We start from the raw sequence: 20,793 nt of genomic DNA on the forward strand, positions 1-20,793 counted from the left end.
CTCAGTTTCCTGCCTGTGGACACTCCACTGTGAGTGACGTGACTTGCGTGTCTGCCAGTCCCATTCCCAGGCCAGCAGAGGGAGGGGGCTGTTCAGGAGAGGAATACTTATGCCCCTTCTGCTCTCCACTCCATGACAGTACAGGTCTGTTGGAGGGGGTCACGCCCCTAGCCTAAAAAGGCAAAGCAGAATACAGCTGGTGTGGCTAGCTCTAAAAATAACCCAGGCAGGGCAGAATAGCCTGGGCTACGGTTACATTGAAGCCCCCCTCCTGTCCTATATGCTTCCTGATCTACACCCATCATGGGCAGGGAAAACTTTTAGGCTGCATCTGCACCTCTCCTCTGGTCAGCCCTGGAACTTTTTTCCTCCTCAACTTTTGCTCTCCCCCTCATGGACTTTAATTGACCCTCTTCAGAGAACCTTAGGTCACCGTCACGGTGACCCTTTGGTATATTTATCCTTTTTCATCTTCAGGGGAATTGAACATCCAGTCCAGACACCAGTTGTAATATCTTTTGGTTGTGGCTGTTCTTCCTTGTAGGGGCTCTGTGCAGGGACTCATCCTTGACGATCAGGACTCAAACAGGATTAGGGAGGTGGCAGTCCATGTTATTTTTTTTCTCGACAACTTTTTTGATGTTGTTGCCCTAAGGGATTAATTGCTGAAATTACATATTCAAACCAGCATGACTGAGGGAGTCGAAGGTACAGTATCTACACAAGTCTAAGTATGTCTTTACATTTTACTTCCTTATTATGGGTAACTTAATTTGTTATTTTAAATGTTAAAAGCAGATGTGTAACATAGCTCAGCAGACATTTTGGAACCTGCTCTGTAAAGGAATCTCATGATTGGCGGCTTCTAAAAATACTGGATATCATGTAGCATGTCATATTGGCTATTTGCTCTGCAGCCTTGAAACAGTTGTGATGATAGCACGGCTTTAAGTGTCTTGCACTTAAGGTGCATAATCCACCTCCATTATTACTGTTACAGACGTCATCTGACTTTTGGGAATCAAACTAATAATTATTTCTGGTGTACCTTGTTTTCCCTCAGTCAGTTCGAGTACCTGGCTCAGATTTGATTTAACCTGAGCCAGGGTGACAAAACTTAAAATTGACCTAGAAGGGACTATTTTGAGAGCACCCAGGAGAGGATAAATCAGATCAGTTTTGTTGGCTGACTCTATCTGACTCTATTACTGTCCTGAGATTAGTTGTCATGGATATCTACTAAGGGTTCCCAAGACAGGAACGTCAACTTCAGGCAGTGATGGGTCATGAGAGAGGGAAAGTAGATGTGTTGGAGCTTCATACACGTTTAACAGCACAGCATATTTGTGTGATGTATTCCATCACTATCCCCTCCACACTAATCCTGGAGTCCAGGATAATACCATACTGTGAATACCATTACTGTAAACCTGACAAACACACTCAAGTGCACATACTAGACACACACACACACACACACACACACACACACACACACACACACACACACACACACACACACACACACACACACACACACACACACACACACACACACACACACACACACACACACTGTTCAAGTCACAGTATGACTTGTGTATTGTTTTTTGTTGAATCAAAGTGAGAGGAAGCCGGACATATGGTGTCTGTCTGCAGAGCCTCTTGAGTCAGCAGATTGAGGGGACATGGGTACCCAATAATCCCCCTTGGCTGACAACGGGGTGCAGGCAATGGTGAAGAGACCCAACAGGTGGCCTGATCCCACACTGGGCCAGGCTGGACAAATACACAAGCACAAGCACATGCACAAGCACAAGCACAAGCACTCTCTCTCTCTCTGTCTCTCTCTGTCTCTCTCTCTCTCTCTCTCTCTTTTGCTCTTTCACACTCACTGACCTACAGTACCAGTCAAACTTTTGGACACACCTACTCATCACCTACTTTTCTTTGTTTTTACTATTTTGTACATTGTATAATAATAGTGAATACATAAAAACTATGAAATAACACATATGGAATCATGTAGTAACCAAAAAAGTCATATTTGAGATTCTTCAAAGTAGCCACCCTTTGCCTTGATGACAGCTTTGCACGCTCTTGGCATTCTCTCAACCAGAGTCATGAGGTAGTCACCTGGAATGCATTTCAATTAACAGGTGTGCCTTGTTAAAAATTAATTTGTGGAATTTCTTTCCTTCTTAAAGCGTTTAAGTCAATCTATTGTGTTGTGACAAGGTAGGGGTGGTAAAAGACAAAGTCCATATTATGGCAAGAACAGCTCAAATAAGCAAAGAGAAATGAAAGTCCTTTAAGACATGAAGGTCAGCCAATACAGACATTTTCAAGAACTTTGAAAGTTTCTTCCAGCGCAGACGCAAAAAAACATCATGTGCTATGATGAAACTGGCTCTCACAAGGACCGCCACAGGAAAGGAAGACCCAGAGTTGCCTCTGCTATAGAGTAAAGGTTTGTTAGAATTAACTGCACCTCAGATTTCAGCACAAATAAATGCTTCACAGAGTTCAAGTGACAGACCCATCTCAACATCAACTGTTCAGAGTACACTGTGTGAATTTGGCCTTCATGGTCGAATTGCTGCAAAGAAACCACTACGAACGGACACCAATAAGAAGAAGAGACTTGCTTGGGCCAAGAAACACGAGCAATGGACATTGACCGGTGGAAATCTGTCCTTTGGTCTGATGAGTCCAAATTTGCAATTTTGACTTATCAGACACAGAGTATGTGATTATCTCCATGGAGGAGGAGGTGTGATGGTGTGGGGGTGCTTTGCTGGTGACACTGTCTGTCATTAATTTTGAATTCAAGGCACACTTAACCAGCATGGCTGCCACATCATTCTGTAGTGATACGTCATCCCATCTAGTTTGCGCTTAGTAGGACTATCATTTGTTTTTCAACTGGACAATGACCCAACACACCTCCAGGCTGTGTAAGGGCTATTTGACCAAGAAGAAGAGTGATGGAGTGCTGCATCAGATCACCTGGCCTCTACAATCACCTGACCTCAACCCAATTGAGAGTGTTTGGGATGAGTTGGACCGCAGAGTGAAGGAAAAGCAGCCAACATGTGCTCAGCATGTGGGAACACCTTCAAGACTGTTAGAAAAGCATTCCTCATGAAGCTGGTTGAGAGAATGCCAAGAGTGTGCAAAGCTGTCATCAAGGCAAAGGGTGGCTACTTTGAAGAACTTCAAATATAAAATATATTTTGATGTGTTTAACACTTGCTTACTACATGATTCCATGTGTATTATTTCATTGTTTTGATGTCTTCACTACTATTCTACGATGTAGAAAATAGTAAACATACAGAAAAACCCTTGAATTAGTAGGTGTGTCCTAACTTTGACTGGTACTGTACATGCATTCATACATATGCATGCACACAAATCATGATGGCTGGAGCAGCATTTCAGTCGGATACTATCGCTGTCATGGGCCGATTCAGAGAAAACACCAGAGACCATGTCGCAAGCCAGGGCTTCTCTCTGATTTGCACCGACCTGATTTTACAGCAGCATATAAAATTTGAGAAAATGAACACTGCATTCTAACTACTGCAGCTGCACAACAATCAATGGCTTGTTCTGACCTAGTCTGCCACATTCGGGTAAATCGATGAGTAGCCTTGTCAAATGAATGGCGCACATAAAGGTCATATATTTTGTTTGTAAGGAAGCTCTCTCCATTTAACACCAAATCCACCACTTTACAGAGATTTATATTCATTTGTAGAGATGTTTTTTTATGGCTAAGTCAAAGATCACAGAGACAACACATTCCATACAAGACATTAGATTACTTTGACACTGTGCACCATGTATACTACAATACAGTACCTTCACAGTCTAGCTATTCACCTGACAGAAACTTGTCTCAGTGCAGTTTAATCACAAACAAACTCAACCAATCACTTGGTCTTCGTGGTTGGTTCAGCATCAGGCCACCAACCTATCTTTGGTTATTTTCTTCCAGCGCGATCCTCCACCACAACCATGGTCATAGAGAGCAAAAACGGGGAGGCAGGACAGCCCCTAGTCAGGGTGTCTAAGAGGACCGTGACTGACGACCTGTACACCACCTTCAGTTCCCCCATGGCCTGGATCCTGGTCCTAGCCCTGGTCATCACCTGGTCCTGCGTGGCCATCATCATGTTTGACCTGATGGACTACAAGGGCATCACAGGTAGGTCCTGAACCTGTCCCCCTACTGCTCCCACCCATCATGCATTGGGATGCTACTTCTAGGTCTGTGTTAGGTTCAAGTTTAGACTTACTCTTTGCATTAGGATTCTACCTTATTCCTCAAAGGCCTCTGTAGGTTAGAGCTAGACTTCCTCTTTCCTTTGTACTAATTAGGATGAAAAGGGGCTAGTGCTGCTCAGTAGTTTATGTGATGCATCATGCATTGAGTTATCATCCATCTTGGTCATTTAGGCTTTGGTTTTTAATGATGTGGATATAGATTTGGTCCAATTATAAACAGCCCCTCTACTCAGGTTTGTTCATTAATTTAGCCTTAACATTTAGCCTGGGTGAAACAAGGTCATGGATAATGGCTAAAACAGCCGATGTGGGATGCAGTGAGCTCAGGGAGCATGATAAGGCCCAGTAGCTTGTTGTTTCCAGGCTGGCGGCTGGCACTACTTTATCTGAAGTGCCACTGCCCTACCAACGGTGTGAGGGCTCTCAGGGTAGCCGGGAGCTCATTGGCTGGTTACTGATAGGACCGACAGTGACAAAGACAGATGGGGTGTAGCATTGCAGTTTACTGGGCCTGGGAACTATCAGCAGCAGCTGTGTTCGGTTACAGTCAACAGTTATCTGAGAGAGGGTGAGCAGAAATAGCCATGCCCCTGTCCCAGTCAAACAGCTTTGAGTGAAATAGCTTACTTTTGGATGAGTCAAAATATGTACTGGTAGATACGATTTGAGATGCTTTGCTTCAGTCAGTAGGGATGTTATTGTATCACAGACTTGTGATTAATATAGTTCATTACCGTTGCAAACGCTTGTCGGTGCTATTGAATAGAAAGCTGTAAATATTTCTTAATCTTTCCATAAATAGTTTAAATGTCTTCAATAGCTCAATCTCAACAATGAAATAATTTGAGTTTTGCTTGTTTTTTTGTGCAGCTTAAGTAATAGAGCAAAATAGACCACAATTAAAGGACAAAAAAACAATATTTTCACCTGAATTCACTATTAGTCTTGACATGAGCTTTTAAGTCTTAAGTGATTTATTTGACAGTGTTTTTAAGGGCTTATTTCCAGGCAAAATCATCCCATTAAATTGTGTGACAATTGCTCTCATGCATCCGGCCTATGATAACTTACAACTGTCAATTCAGTTGACTTTTCTGTCTCAATTTATACACAATTGCCTTCATGCTAACACCTTCTCCGCTATGGAATCTGGTTTCTGAGCTGGTCACGGGTGCACCTCAGCCACGCTCAAGGTGCTAAATGATAGCATAACCGCCATCGATAAAAGACAGTACTGTGCAGCTGTCTTCATCGACCTGGCCAAGGCTTTTGACTATGTCAATCACCATATTCTTATCGGCAGACTCAACAGTCTTGGTTTCTCTAATGACTGCTTCACCTGGTTCACTAACTACAACACTCTACTCAGCAAATTGTATTCAGTCTATCACAGTGCCATCCGTTTTGTCCCAAAAGCCCCATATACTACGCACCACTGCAATCTGTATGCTCTTGTTGGCTGGTCCTCGCCACATTTTTGTTGCCAAATCTACTGGCTCCAGGCCATCTATAAGTCTTTGCTAGGTAAAGCTCCGCCTTACCTCGGCTCAGTGGTCACCATAGCAACACCCACCCGTAGCGCGCGCTCCAGCAGGTATATTTCACTGGTCATCCCCAAAGCCAACACCTCATTTGGATGCCTTTCCTTCCAGTTCTCTGCTGCCAATGACTGGAACAAATTGCAAAAATCACTGAAGTTGGAGACTTCACTAACTTTAAGCGTCAGCTGTCAGAGCAGCTTACCGATCGCTGCAGCTGTACATAGCCCATCTGTAAATAGCCCATCCAGCCAACTACCTACCTCATCCCCACATTTGTTTTTCTGTTCTTCTGCACACCAGTATTTCTACTTACACATCCTTATCTGCACATATATCAATCCAGTGTAAATTGCTAAATTGCAATTACTTTGTCACTATTGGCCTATTTATTGCCTTACCTCCTTACTTCATTTGCACACACTGTATACAGATTTTTCTATTGTGTTATTGACTGTATGTTTGTTTATCCCATGTGTAACTCTGTGTTGTTGTTTTTGTCGCACTGCTTTGCTTTATCTTGGCCAGGTCGCAGTTGTAAACTTCTTCTCAACAGGGCTACCTGGTTAAATAAATGTGAAATAAAATAAATGAATAAGAAATAATCGTACATTGAAACCACATCAGTCTGTGTTGTTAACTGTATTGTATTAAATAGTGATCATGCACAATGTCTTTCTCTTTGATTGAGTGCTGCTGTTGAGAAGGAGACATCAATCTGATGTGTTTTAATATTTCTGATTCAATATTGTATGTTGCAGATAAGCCTGCAAGGAGAGATATAGATTTCATCTACAATGCATAATAACAAGCATTGAATGTGGCCAATACCGATGGTCATCTATGGAGGAATGACCTCCTAAACCATTCCACGTGAAATAATGGGAAGCCATTGAGGCTGTGGCTATTTCTACCGAAGCCTCTCAGCCTTGGCATAAGTATAAAAATTGTATTTATTAGATGTTAGTAGTCAAACTACAGCTAAACTATACCCTAAACCAATTTCTTAAACAATAGCCTTATTAATGAAAACAAAGGGGCTACATTGGGGTCACACATCCCTAAATTCGATTAGGGAAGGGGGGTTAAGGTTGGTAAAAATTATCCCAGGGGATACTGTATGGCACCAGGACAACACGTGGAATGGGAGGTTGATAATCACCACACAAAACCATGGCACCATCGATTAACCCATGAAAGAACAAAAATAGACAATTACTAGAGGACCAAAAATAACAAATATCAATTCTTAACACTTTTTGGCGTGAGTAAAATTTGTACACATACAGTATAATGTAAATGTAAATATACCCATATCATATAAACATTTTTTTTAAAGTGCCTTTGAAGCCACAATCTTTGACTACATGCTGAATCAGAGTAATACTGAAAGCAAGTCTCATGTCCTTGCTTTTAAGAACCGTCTGTCAGGACAGGCAGCTACTGTAGCACTTGGTCACCTGTAGGATATTGAGTGGTATCATCTCTCTCTGCGAAGGATGACTGTGTCACTAGACTCCCTCATAGACTGGTCCTCTTTGTTCATTTGAACCCCTCACTGTCAGAAAAGAGACTGCCAGAGACATTGGAATTTAGGGGAATAGCTATGAGTACATGCCACTCATAATTTCATACCAAATATGTATGCTAGTGGACCCAACTGGATATCCAATAGAGTTTTGGAATGATTATTTTATTTTGAAGACAGTGATAAGTGACAGAAAGTCCACTTTTTTTTCATACTAATTTCATCGCCCATATACACATTCAGTACTTTCCATTTTTGACACCGAGACATACAGTAACAGGGAAACATGCTAAATTAATTTCAACAAGGTCACAAACTAATCGATATGTAAAACAAAAGGCTGTGTGCCCTGAGACAGAATACAGTGTGATGAGAAAGTATTCATACCCCTTGACTTATTCCACGTTTTGTTGTGTTACAGCCTGAATTCAAAATTGATTAAATTGTGTCACGTGACTAGGGTGGGCATTCTAGTTTCTTTATTTCTATGTTTTCTGTTTCTATGTTGTAGCCGGGTATGGTTCTCAATCAGGGACAACTGTCTATCGTTGTCTCTGATTGGGAATCATACTTAGGCAGCCTGTTTTTCCACCTTAGTTGTGGGTAGTTGACTTTGTTAGTGGCCTGTATAGCCCTAGTAAGCTTCACGTTAGTTTTTGGTTGTTTCTTGTTTTGTTGGCGACATTTAAAATAAAGTATAATGTACGCTCACCACCCTGCACCTTGGTCCGGTCATTTCCCTGACGACGTTCGTGACAAATTGTTTCTCTCACCCATTTACACACAATACCCCATCGTGACAAAGTGAAAACATGTTTTTAGAAATGTTTGCAAATGTATTGAAAATAAAACACAGAAATATCTAATTTACATAAGTATTCACACCCCTGGGTCAATACTTTGTAGAAGCACATTTGGCAGCAATTACAGCTGTGAGTCATTCTGGGTATGTCTCTAAGAGCTTTCCACACCTGGATGTGCAACATTTTCAGATTATTATTTTTGAAATTCTTCAAGCTCTGTCAAATTGGTTGTTGATCATTCCTAGACAACCATTTTCAGGTCTTGCCCTAGTTTTAAGTGAAAACTGTAACTCGGCCATTCAGGAACATTTACTGTCTTCTTGGTAAGCAACTCCAGTGTAGATTTGGCCTTGTCCTGCTGAAAGGTGAATTCATCTCCCAGTGTTTGGTGGAAAGAAAATTGAACCAGGTTTTCCTCTAGGATTTTGCCTGTGTTTATTTTTTATTCTGAAAAACTCCCCAGTCCGTAACAATTACAAGCATGCCCATAACATGATGCAGCCACCACTATGCTTGAAAATTTATATTAGAATTTGTATTCAAGCCAAAAAGTTAGTTACTTTGCCAAATTCTTTGCAGTATTACTTTAGCGCCTTGTTGCAAACAGGATGCATGATTTGGAATATTTTTATTCTGTACAAGCTTCTTTCTTTTCACTCTGTCAATTGGGTTATTATTGTGGAGTAAGTACAATGTTGCTGATCCATCCTCAGTTTTCTCCTATTACAGCCATTGAACTCTCTAACTGTTTTAAAGTCACTATTGGCCTCATTGTGAAATCCCTGAGGGGTTTCCTTTCTCTCTCTTCGCAACTGAGGTAGGAAGGACGCCTGTGTCTTTGTAGTGACTGGGTGTATTGATACACCATCCAAAGTTCAATTTATAACTTTTATTTTTACCCTTCAACCAATAGGTGCCCTTTTTTGCAAGGTATTGGAAAACCTCCTGGGTCTTTGTGGTTGAATCCATTCACCGCCCGAATGAGGGGCTTTCAGATAATTGTATGTGTGGGTTACAGAGATGAGGTAGTACAAAAAAATAATGTTCAACTCTATTATTGCACACAGAGTGAGTCCCTGCAACTTATTACGTGACTTGTTAAGCCTTAACAAAGGAGTTAAATACTTATTGACTCAAGACATTTCAGCTTTTCATTTTTTTTGCAAAAAACAAAAATGTTGACATTATGGGGTATTGTGTGTAGGCCAGTGACAAAACATCTACATTTGATCATGTGAAATTCAGGCTGTAACACAACAAAATGAGGAAAGACCACTTTCTGAAGGCACTGGATTTGTTTTGCTGGCCTTGGAAATGATGAACCTAGCCATAACACAGCCATTTAGTGGACAGCAATTGGGTATGACTGCATTTTTAATAGGAATTTGTCCCACCATGACATTTCAATAAAGGGCAACACTCAGTAAATTAAATACTTAGCCGACATTTTGTAACAATGAGCAGAGTGTGTTGACTGTGAGGACATTTTATTCCCCTTGATGTGCACCACATAGCCCGGGAGGCGACCAATTGGAGTTGAACCAAGTCTATTGTCATGCCACCACTGCTTCCTTTACAGAGAGAGAGTGTGTGAGAGAGAGAGAGAGAGAGAGAGAGAGAGACCTAAACCTTCCAATGTGTTTTAGAACAAACCACAGTCTTCCCATAATGAGAGACTTAGTTTGGATGGTTGATTCCACTCCACTCCCAAGTCCCTTGCCTTCTTACCACTTCTTTTAGGGTAATATGTTATTTTTTCTATGTATTTAGTTGAAGTCATCCTTCCAGGAATCAGTGTCAACAGAGAATAGAGATAGAGGGGTTGAAATGCAACAGTGTTGAGGGATATTTGTTCATTTACATGACGTAGGTTGAAGTGCCAATCAAGCAAATGTCACTGAATAATCAGTATTTCATTGGTATGCTTCAAATCATACAAACCACAGCAGTATGTCATAACTGCACATTAGCTTTTGGAACAAATCAATCAAGTCATTGGGATGAAATAAAAATGTAAAAAACAAGTCAAACCAAGTGTTGCTACAGTATGTCAGATTCAATAAAGAGTGAACGACATACTGTGCTCGTTATAGTTACGGCACAGCATTTTGTTGTTCTCTCCCGTTTTTCACACCTATTGCATTGTGGGTGTTTACTTTTTGTATGTTGATGTGTTCTCTACACTATGGTCATGTCGATCTTTGTTTCCATTGTGATGAATGTCTTTGTGATGACCTTTATTTCTTCTGTCACCATCTTCTGATTGTGAATTGTGAGTAATTGTGTCTCTGTGCCATTGGTTGTTGTGGTAAGACAGTCCGTTTCCTCCTCCCAGGACGCATCACTCTGGAGTTTGTTCTTCTCCCCACATTGATCATGTGCATGTGATGGAGACTGTTCACTGTCCCTGTCCCTGTGTCACTGCTCATATATCTCTGCTTCTAACAGGGGTCCCCCCACCTCCCGCTGTCAGGAAAGCAATTAAGGAGGCAGGGAGGTCTAGAGGCAAGCCATTATAATATGCTTTTAACTTTGTTGTGATGATTAGAGGCCTTCGAGGCCCTTAGTGAGTTTGAGTTGACTTAACGTTGCAACTAACTTTAGAGGAGTAGATCAAACGAATTCATATATTTGTTTAAAAATATATATATTTAAATATAATACAATTTACTATTAACAACTAATATAGCAACTAATTAGTCCATTAACTCATGTCATGATAAATACACAACATGGACAAAGGTATATGGACACCTGCTGGTCAAACATCTTATTCCAAAATCATGGGCATTAATATGGAGTTGGTCCCCCTTTGTTGCTATAACAGCCTCCATTCTTCTTGGAAGGCTTTCCACTAGATGTTGTAACATTGCTGCGGGGCCATGCTTCCATTCAGCCACAAACACATTAGTTACAGTAGGTCGGACACTAATATTGGGCGATTAGGCCTGGCTCGCAGTCGGCGTTCCATTTTCTCCCAAAAATGTTTGATGGGGTTGAGGTCAGGGCTCTGTACAGGCCAGTCAAGTTCTTCCACACTGATCTCGACAAACCATTTCTCTATGCTACTCGCTTTGTGCATGGGGGCATTGTCATGCTGAAACAGGAAAGGGCCTTCCCCAAACTGTTGCCACAAATTTGGAAGCACATAATTGTCTAGAATGTCATTGTATGCTGTAGCGTTAAGATTTCCCTTCACTGGAACCAAGGGGCCTAGCCCGATCCATGAAAAACAGCCACTGACCATTTTTCCTCCTCCACCAAAATTTACAGTTGGCACTATGCATTTGAGCGGGTATCGTTCTCCTGGCATCTGCCAAACCCAGATTTGTCTATCGGACTGCCAGATGGTGAAGTGTGATTCATCACTCCAGAGAACGTGTTTCTACTGCTCCAGAGTCCAATGGCAGCGAGCTTTACACCACTCCAGCCATTGCTTGGCATTGCACATGGTGATCTTAGGCTTGTGTGCTTGCCCATGGAAACCTATTTCATGAAGCTCCAGACGAACAGTTCTTGTGCTGACGTTACTTCCAGAGGCAGCTTGAAACTCGGTAGTGAGTGTTGCAACCGAGGACAGACATTTTTATGCGTCGCTTGCTTCAGCACTCACCAGTTCCATTCTGTGAGCTTGTGTGGACTACCACAGCTAAGCCGTTGTTGCTCCTAGACATTTCCACATCACAATAACAGCACATACAATTGACCGGGGCAGCTCTAGCAGGGCAGAAATTTGACAAACTGACCTGTTGGAAAGGTGGCATCCTAAGACTGTGACACGTTGAAAGTCACTGTGCTCTTCAGTATGGGCCATTTTACTGTCAATGTTTGTCTATGGAGATTACAGGGAAGTGTGCTCGATTTTATACACCTGTCAGCAACGGGTGTGGCTGAAATAGCCGAATCCACTAATTTGAAGGGGTGTCCACATACTTTCGGCAATATTGTGTACCTTTCAATAACTTTGATATAAGCATTTTGATATTGTCGATAGCTATAACGTCCATTTGTTCAGAATTGCATAGAAAATAAATTCCCACTTAAATATTTTTAAGTCCAGGAAACAAAAAGTCCTTTCTTGAATATGGCTATATTAACCATGTTTCCTTAGCCCACTCATGCTAATTCAGCACTACTATAGATTATATAACTAATAACCACTCTCTTCTGAATATCCATTATACTGCTTTGGTAATTGCTCGCTAATGAGCACTAAACAGTCTATAGAGCAATCTCTAAAGACCAGTCAGTCAGATTCTCCTGAGAGTTGTCAGGGGTGTCTGACACGTCCTGTAGTCTGTACTGTAGCATGTTTGCATGTCATTCCTACTGCGTGTCTCTACCTACGACTAAATGGAAATGTATGTCTCATGCTGTTTGCCTGCACCGACGGACAGACAGACAGACAGACAGACAGACAGACAGACAGACAGACAGACAGACAGACAGACAGACAGACAGACAGACAGACAGACAGACAGACAGACAGACAGACAGACAGACAGACAGACAGACAGACAGACAGACAGACAGACAGACAGACAGACAGGTGGTCATCTCCACAGTGTATACGCCAGCAGAAGTTAGAAGTAACCCATTGGACCATGGATGGAATGTTATACTACATCACATTTTTATAGTCATTTAGTTACAAGCTATTGTTTATAGTCATGTACACATTCATCTTCATATAATTTCTCTGTTTGTTTCTGGGTATGAATTCCGTTGATGGGATTTGCTTGTTCTCATGCATTTACCTACATACAGAACATTTGAACGGTGTAGGATTCCATTTGACAGATTAAGCACAGCATATTGTTAAATTAATATTTTATTGTCTATAACAGAATGCAGTTCTATACATTGGTAACTAAGTATTCTTTAAATATTCCTTAGTCTAGTTTTGAGTGGAGTGTTTCTAGAAGTGAGTGTGTAAATGTAAGGTAGCTATGTTTTGCGGGGTCTTAACTCACACGGCCTGTTCACCACACTCTCAGGAAGCATTCAGCATATCAGCTCAGATCCCATGAAAGTGATGAACGAGGCGGTGGAGGAGTCCACTGGCTGGGGCAACCTGCTTCTGACCTTTGCCTCCAACCTGGTAGCACCTGAGGAGGAGGAGGAAATCGAAGGTATACTTCACACATACTACCCCACTAATAGACCAAATAACAGCAACAACAGTAACATAACAAACAGAACACCATGGTATTTCTAAAAGAAAAAGGGCCAGCCCACTTTGATTTGATGAGTCACCTGGCAGGTCATGCCTCATTCAACTTCATGGATGCAGGATAAATCTGTCAGACTGAGAACCTGTGAACCATAGCGCAGCCACGGGCTTATCTCCAAGGCTAGCCTGTGGTCCTCTAAACACTACACAATACTATATATACTGTAAATCACAGTATGTTGAAAGAAGGTCCATACATATCAACCTGAGCCTGTTTATCAAATCTCATATTACATGATGTATTGTCATATTAAATACAGAGCTCCATCCACATAGAGCTAATAACAACGTTCCAAACTTCAAACTAAAGATTGGGATACTTTTTTCCAGCCTTTCACACAGAAGAATTTTGAAACGGAAGAACAATGCTCTCGACCTGCAGCGTGATACCTTTAACTCCTGTACCAGATCTGTGTGAAAAAAGAAATTGAATTCAACCACACATCTTCTCTGCCTCTCTCTCTCTCTCTCTCTCTCTCTCTCTCAGATCTCCAGGCTTGCTCCACACACACTCAGCAGTGTATGTTCCCTCACAACAACATCAGCACATACAGTTTACAGTTAGCTAAAGGACATCTAAAACAGCCAAGGAGCTAGTCTCCATTCCGTAGCTTAGCCTGTGATTCAGCTGGGTATTAAGATATATTTCTACCAGCCTTATTGAACCAGGAAGGAACTTGATATCAATAGTCCTTTCCAATGGCAACCTAGCGATTTACCAGCTCTTATAACAGGAGCTCTAAGTATACCCCTGTGTGGAGGATAACTACAGTACCACAGTTCAGGGACAAACTTCCTGCGGAACAGTAATGATTTGTGGCAGAGAAGTGAACACACATCAGTGTGATTTGGGAAAGCAAATGTGTATAGTTAATTTAACAGCAGCACCACACGTACAGTTCAGCAGCTGTTATTGAATTACAGTACAACAAAATAATGTAAGCAAACCTCACTTAGATTTGACTAATAGTTTTGCTGTGCAATAAAGTGAATGTAGGAGAGTAGCACGAATGTCAGTCCCAATAGTAACTCACTGAAGAAAGCAATGTAGTTGTATTATGTACACACACACACACACACACACACACACACACACACACACACACACACACACACACACACACACACACACACACACACACACACACACACACACACACAAACACACGTACACACGCTCACAATTAGAGCTGGAGTGAATCAATGAAAACATACAGATGGATTAACTTTATAGTTGTCATCCAGGCAGCTTCTGATGTAATATTGTTGTATTCATAAAACATATAATGTGCTATGCATCATCAGGATGCATACAATGTTATAGGTAACTTTGATAAGGCAGGTATTTCAGATGATAGTATGGCTTAGTTGGGAGAGCACCGCCAGGGTTATGGGTTCGATTGCCACAGAGGACAAAAATAATAATAATAATAAATTATCTGAAAATGTAGGCACTCACTCTGGATAAGAGAGTCTGCTAAAATGTAAATGTATTTGCTATCTGGTGATCAGCAATACTTTCTGCCTAGGCTGAAAGAGTGAATTACAAGGTACAGTAGTGGTTAAAAACATTTATTACGAGACAGGCACATTATGCACACATTTTATTTATCAATACAAAATGCATATAGACATTCATTATGGCAGCATGGGAATACCTCCAAACACATCTACAATATCATCCAAAGGTACAGAAGTCTTTGTCATACAGACTAAAGTTTAACTGAACCCACTGCATCCCTTTTTGACACACACACACACACACACACACACACACACACACACACACACACACACACACACACACACACACACACACACACACACACACACTCACACACACACACACACACACACACATGGTAATAGTGACCTCTGCTCCCTGTTAAATGATGGAGAGAGTGAGTCTATGGAGGGATGGAAGGCAAGACAAATGGAGATTATAGGGACAGAGAGAGTAAGAAGAAAGGGTTGTCCCACGGTGGCTATGCATAGCTCACTGGACGAAATGCAGATAGATGCTGACCTGCCTGGCTGTCTGACAGCTGTCTGTGAGTTACGACTCAAAGGGTAGAGACTATTTCTGTCTTACTGTAGGGTAGACACTTTAACCACTCATACAGGCACAACATAGTGTCCAGGTTTTGTGACTCCATGGCATTGGCACCTTCTTAATACTTCAGATTCATAGCATTAAATAACAAATTATTAAATAAATAAGCTTTAATCGTTATTTGTTGCTTTAATGCATTTATACAACCTGGTAACATTATCTCTTAGGCTAATGTGGTTTGAAAGGACCTCCTTCTCTCTGCAGTTAGAGATACAGTATATTTCAAAACGCACCCCACAACATCAAACACACCCTTCAGAATTAGCATTTTCCTCTCATTTAACTTCTGAGAGAAAAAATAAATCCCAAATGTGAATATCTGCTATTCATAGCTAGAGCCAGTTTAGCACAAACGAGGTGGGTGTATTTTCACATCTCCCTTGAAGAACGGCTGACTCGTCAAATCAAACTGCTCTGCAGAAACTAAACCTGTCTACTGACTTCTGTGGAGTTCACACTTGTTTTCCTCACAAACTTAGCATAAAACAAACTTAGCATAACACAGCTGACATGTTAGACATAATTCTGCTACCACTCCCAGGCTCTTTCACAGGAATACATTTCACTAAATCGTCCACCTTTGCTCTGAGATTCATAGTAAACAAATGTACGAGCTGTTGTTGCTGTTGTTGTGTAGCCTACTGCCTCTCATTGAGTTGACTTATACTCTTTAGCGCCTTTAGTGATTTTTAAGAGGTAAAAGTAAGGTGCCTGCAGCTGGAGAAGAGCATTACTCCCACTCTGATCCACATTCATCATTTATTCTGCCTTCATCAATGTTTCACTAGATCTACTTCGTTGGTTCCTTTCTTACAATAACATATCCCCCCCAATCTGTTTTTAGGTGAGCTACATCCGGTGAAGAAAAAAGGTTTGTTTTCATGTATCTATTAATTTACTTATTTACTTTTTTAATTATTCGTCAATGTTTTATAATAGCTGTTTCCTTCATACTCTTTATAACATAGATGTTTGTGAAAGGGAAAAAAAAACATATTTGTTGAGAAATGCTTCCTGGCAATAGCGCTATTTCCTGTCAATGTAAATGCTAGCTCTTCTGCCTGCTACTTCCTGTGCCCTTAAAGGACTCAGCTACAGGTTACTGTGAGGGACGCGAGCTTTGGCTTTACAGCTTAGCAGGCCTGAGATAACAATCTCACTCATCCGGCCACTAATGAAGCTTTCGAAGTCAAAGCCTTGTTTCCTTCAGCAAGAGCTTAGACGTGCCGCTTAGTCACTCCAAACCTGCTGCTGAAATGCAGGTCACTGCATGGAGTTACCTACAAGACCTACAGCATTTGTAATCGACTGTAGTGTAAGATGCACTATACGATGGTTTAGCTCTATCTAGTAGGCTATACATGCTTGGCTGTGCCAGAGACCCTAACAGAATGACCTCATAACCAAAGCCTAAATCTCTCTTATACTGAGAAATACTATTGTTTCATTCACTTCCCTTTGACCTGCACTGTTGTAGCTCGGAGCTTAAGATATTAATTGTACCCTGCATTTACATCTGCAACCACGTGCATGTGACTAATAAACTCTCCAAATCTCTAAATCTCTAAATCTAACACACAGCTGTCTAATACCTAAGGATTCTGCCCCGCTATCTCTCTAGATGGCATTTTGAAACCATTCCACTGCATAGTTTTCCACCACCTATCTCCACTATGCAATTCCCCTCACTCTTTAGGAGCCTCACATCAGTGACAAAACAGATGAGCAAAATTAAACCTTGACACAAGATGAAATTATGCTTGTTTTTTTTTTTTTTAGGACCAAACATTTAATTAAGGTAGGTAGGCTGTCCCAATGATCTGAAAAGATTACATAGGCTGAGGTTAATGGGGGTTGATTTTGTGGATGTTCACCTTGGCACGTAACAGTAAAACCGCCCCCAAAAGATATAGGATGGTACGTTGAAGAGGATCATCATGCTGAAAGGGAGAAGGGTGGAACAGAAGGCACCATGGCCATGCTTTCCAGGTTTATAGGTAAACATACAATGTTTACTATATTTAAACTACATTAGATCTAATGTAGTTCAACTAGAATGGCACATAACAAATGCACATGCTAGTAAGCAAAATCAATGTATATCACTCTAACCAAGCTATTCAGCAGCGCTATTAAATGGTTTGTTGTTTTGTGGCTTTGCTAAAATGCTTACATTTTATTAACATAACCATCGTATTAACTTGGTTACTTGCAGTACTCTTACTAACTTCTTATCCATAGTCACACATTGTGTACTTGTCAAGGGACATGGATCACTCTTTGTGTTTAACCTCTTGCTACTGAAATCACCTTCCTTCCTACCTCATAGCTGCATTCCTACCATCCAGAAAACAAGGTCTGTGCCTTCCTGTTCTTAATACGCTCATATAGAAAATGAATCAGATATGAAATAACATTAGACATGTATTGATGATTGATACATGAAAGTGAGGCATTTTGCTGCATGATGTCTGTAAGTGGTAATTTGCACTGTTGCCAGAGTAATTTATGGCAAATGTGTGTTCTGCTGTCATAAATTGCTATATAATGTGATATTACTAGCCTGTACCTGTTTGTGATTACTTGCTCAATTTGTTCCCAGACACCGTAATTATACTCCCAGAAGCTACTACAGACAACTGGTCCATTTACCTTAATTATGGATCGCTGTAATACATGGTCATTACACGTCTTCTGGTTGTTGATATTGTAGTAGGATAAAATATAATAGTACCATTAATTTCAGTGAATTCGAATTTCAAATGTCATAGTTGTTTGCAGTTATAAATAGACCATTACAGTTTATCTCAGTCTGACTTATTATTTGGTAGTACTATGGTACAAGTACTCTTAAAGGGGCAGTTCAGACAAAAATTAGATTTTCTGTGTTTTATATATATTTCCACACCATGAGGTTGAAATGATACTGTAAAATTGTGAAAATTATGATAATGCACTTCTAGTGCTCTATTTTAACAAACCTAACACAATGGTAGATCTAAGGGCTCTATTTTAACAAACCTAACACAATGGTAAATCTAAAGGCTCTATTTTAACAAACCTAACACAATGGTAAATCCAGGGGCTCTATTTTAACTAACCTAACACAATGGTAAATCTAAAGGCTCTATTTTAACAAACCTAACACAATGGTAAATCTAGGGGCTCTATTTTAACAAACCTAACACAATGGTAAATCTAGGGGCTCTATTTTAACAAATCTAACATGTGGTAAATCTAGGGGCTCTATTTTAACAAACCTAACACAATGGTACATCTAGGGGCTCTATTTTAACAAACCTAACACAATGGTACATCTAGGGGCTCTATTTTAACAAACCTAACACAATGGTAAATCTAGGGGCTCTATTTTAACAAATCTAACATGTGGTAAATCTAGGGGCTCTATTTTAACAAACCTAACACAATGGTAAATCTAGGGGCTCTATTTTAACAAACCTAACACAATGGTACATCTAGGGGCTCTATTTTAACAAACCTAACACAATGGTAAATCTAGGCGCTCTATTTTAACAAACCTAACACAATGGTAAATATAGGGGCTCTATTTTAACAAACCTAACACAATGGTAAATCTAAGCGCAGGCAGTAGGCAATAGGTTCATATTTTTGCTATTTTCACTATTACAACTATTGGTGCACTTGCTGGCCTTGACGTGAAAAGGCTGGGTTTTGATGAATAAACAAGTTGTCGGCATATCGAGGCTTGGCCCCTCACTGGCCAATCAGAACTTGCTCCATGGCCAAATATGTGGTTGCTTCAAGTTGTGTATTTAGGGTCATTTATGTATTGCCTTGGAATCAACAACAATTCCAATGTTAGTCCGTTATAATTTGGCAAATATAGACTTATCTTATACGGCGACCAAATATGTTTTCTGAACATAATCAGAACCATCTTACAGATCAGATCATATTCACACATCTACAGGAGTTGCATTGCAGGTGTGCCACGGAGTTGTCTCCATAAAACCAGGAAGGTGAATAATTCCAATAAGTTTAGTTGTAATGAGATTAAACATTTTAACATCGTTTTAACAACAACAACAATAAATAAATGTGAAAGGTAATTATATCATAAAGACGTCTGGATGAAAAAGACAGGCATTGCTGTTGAACCAGCCTTCGTTGGGCCTAGGGTAAGGGAGGGCTTGGGTTTTGAACATACGAAACAGAAAACAATCAATTGTCACAGGAAAATAACTTCTGAATATGAGATTCACCGGTACAGAGGTTCTCATCTCTCATTTCATGATGGGCATGGACTTTGTAGCCTAAACAAGGGACCTGCATGGCTAAAATAATGTGGGCCTGCTTACAATGCATAGATAAAAAGGGAATGTCTCCTCACTGTTTTGCTCCTCTCAAACTGAATATTTTCATAAAGCTTTGGTGATTAAGATTTATTTCCAAGTGGTCTCAGGAGTCAAACCCTTTATTTCCAAGTGGTCTCAGGAGTCAAACCCTTTATTTCCAAGTGGTCTCAGGAGTCAAACCCTTTATTTCCAAGTCGTCTCAGGAGTCAAACCCTTTATTTACAAGTGGTCTCAGGAGTCAAACCCTTTATTTCCAAGTGGTCTCAGGAGTCAAACCCTTTATTTCCAAGTCGTCTCAGGAGTCAAACCCTTTATTTCCAAGTCGTCTCAGGAGTCAAACCCTTTATTTACAAGTGGTCTCAGGAGTCAAACCCTTTATTTACAAGTGGTCTCAGGAGTCAAACCCTTTATTTCCAAGTGGTCTCAGGAGTCAAACCCTTTATTTCCAAGTGGTCTCAGGAGTCAAACCCTTTATTTCCAAGTGGTCTCAGGAGTCAAACCCTTTATTTCCAAGTGGTCTCAGGAGTCAAACCCTTTATTTCCAAGTCGTCTCAGGAGTCAAACCCTTTATTTACAAGTGGTCTCAGGAGTCAAACCCTTTATTTCCAAGTGGTCTCAGGAGTCAAACCCTTTATCAACAGTCTTGACTACTTTGCAACTGCATTGAACAGTAAAAAAAAAAAAGTCTTCATACAGAGGAGGGGAGGCTATGCTTTTAATCAAATAAAACAAAATGGGAAAAAACCTTAGTTTTTTATTTAGCTAAATACATAGTAAGAAAGCAGATAGTCTACTCTTGTTCCATGCCCATACCGGCAGTGTGTGTCACGGCTGGATAGGCTGTGTTTCCATTGTCAAAATTCCTGCCATAACTAACTGCGTTACCCAAACCAGCTTTTGGTTGGTCTTAAATATCCCTCTCAGCGCTGCCTGAAATTAGCACTTCGG

At 40.7% G+C, this 20,793-nt stretch overlaps 1 protein-coding gene across 23 annotated transcripts in view; it reads left to right on the top strand.

The window, feature by feature from the left end:
* The first annotated feature begins 266 nt into the window (after nucleotides 1–266).
* LOC115107715 (triadin-like) overlaps nucleotides 267–20,793 on the top strand; it is a 74,982-nt gene continuing 54,455 nt past the window's right edge. For 9 of the 23 annotated variants that reach the window (XM_065008737.1, XM_065008747.1, XM_065008755.1 and 6 more), the window contains exons 1-7: nucleotides 267–708; nucleotides 4,004–4,213; nucleotides 10,611–10,667; nucleotides 13,160–13,294; nucleotides 16,353–16,379; nucleotides 17,416–17,505; nucleotides 17,838–17,864. In XM_065008737.1, the coding sequence (XP_064864809.1) occupies nucleotides 690–708; nucleotides 4,004–4,213; nucleotides 10,611–10,667; nucleotides 13,160–13,294; nucleotides 16,353–16,379; nucleotides 17,416–17,505; nucleotides 17,838–17,864 (565 nt within the window). In that variant the 5' untranslated portion in view covers nucleotides 267–689. Of the gene's footprint in view, nucleotides 732–4,003; nucleotides 4,214–10,610; nucleotides 10,668–13,159; nucleotides 13,295–16,352; nucleotides 16,380–17,415; nucleotides 17,506–17,837; nucleotides 17,865–20,793 lie in introns of all 23 variants that reach the window. The other 14 variants (XM_065008748.1, XM_065008745.1, XM_065008746.1 and 11 more) reach the window with 10 other exon arrangements.

This window comes from Oncorhynchus nerka, linkage group LG24 (assembly GCF_034236695.1).
Source record: "Oncorhynchus nerka isolate Pitt River linkage group LG24, Oner_Uvic_2.0, whole genome shotgun sequence".
Taxonomy (NCBI): Eukaryota; Metazoa; Chordata; class Actinopteri; order Salmoniformes; family Salmonidae; genus Oncorhynchus; species Oncorhynchus nerka.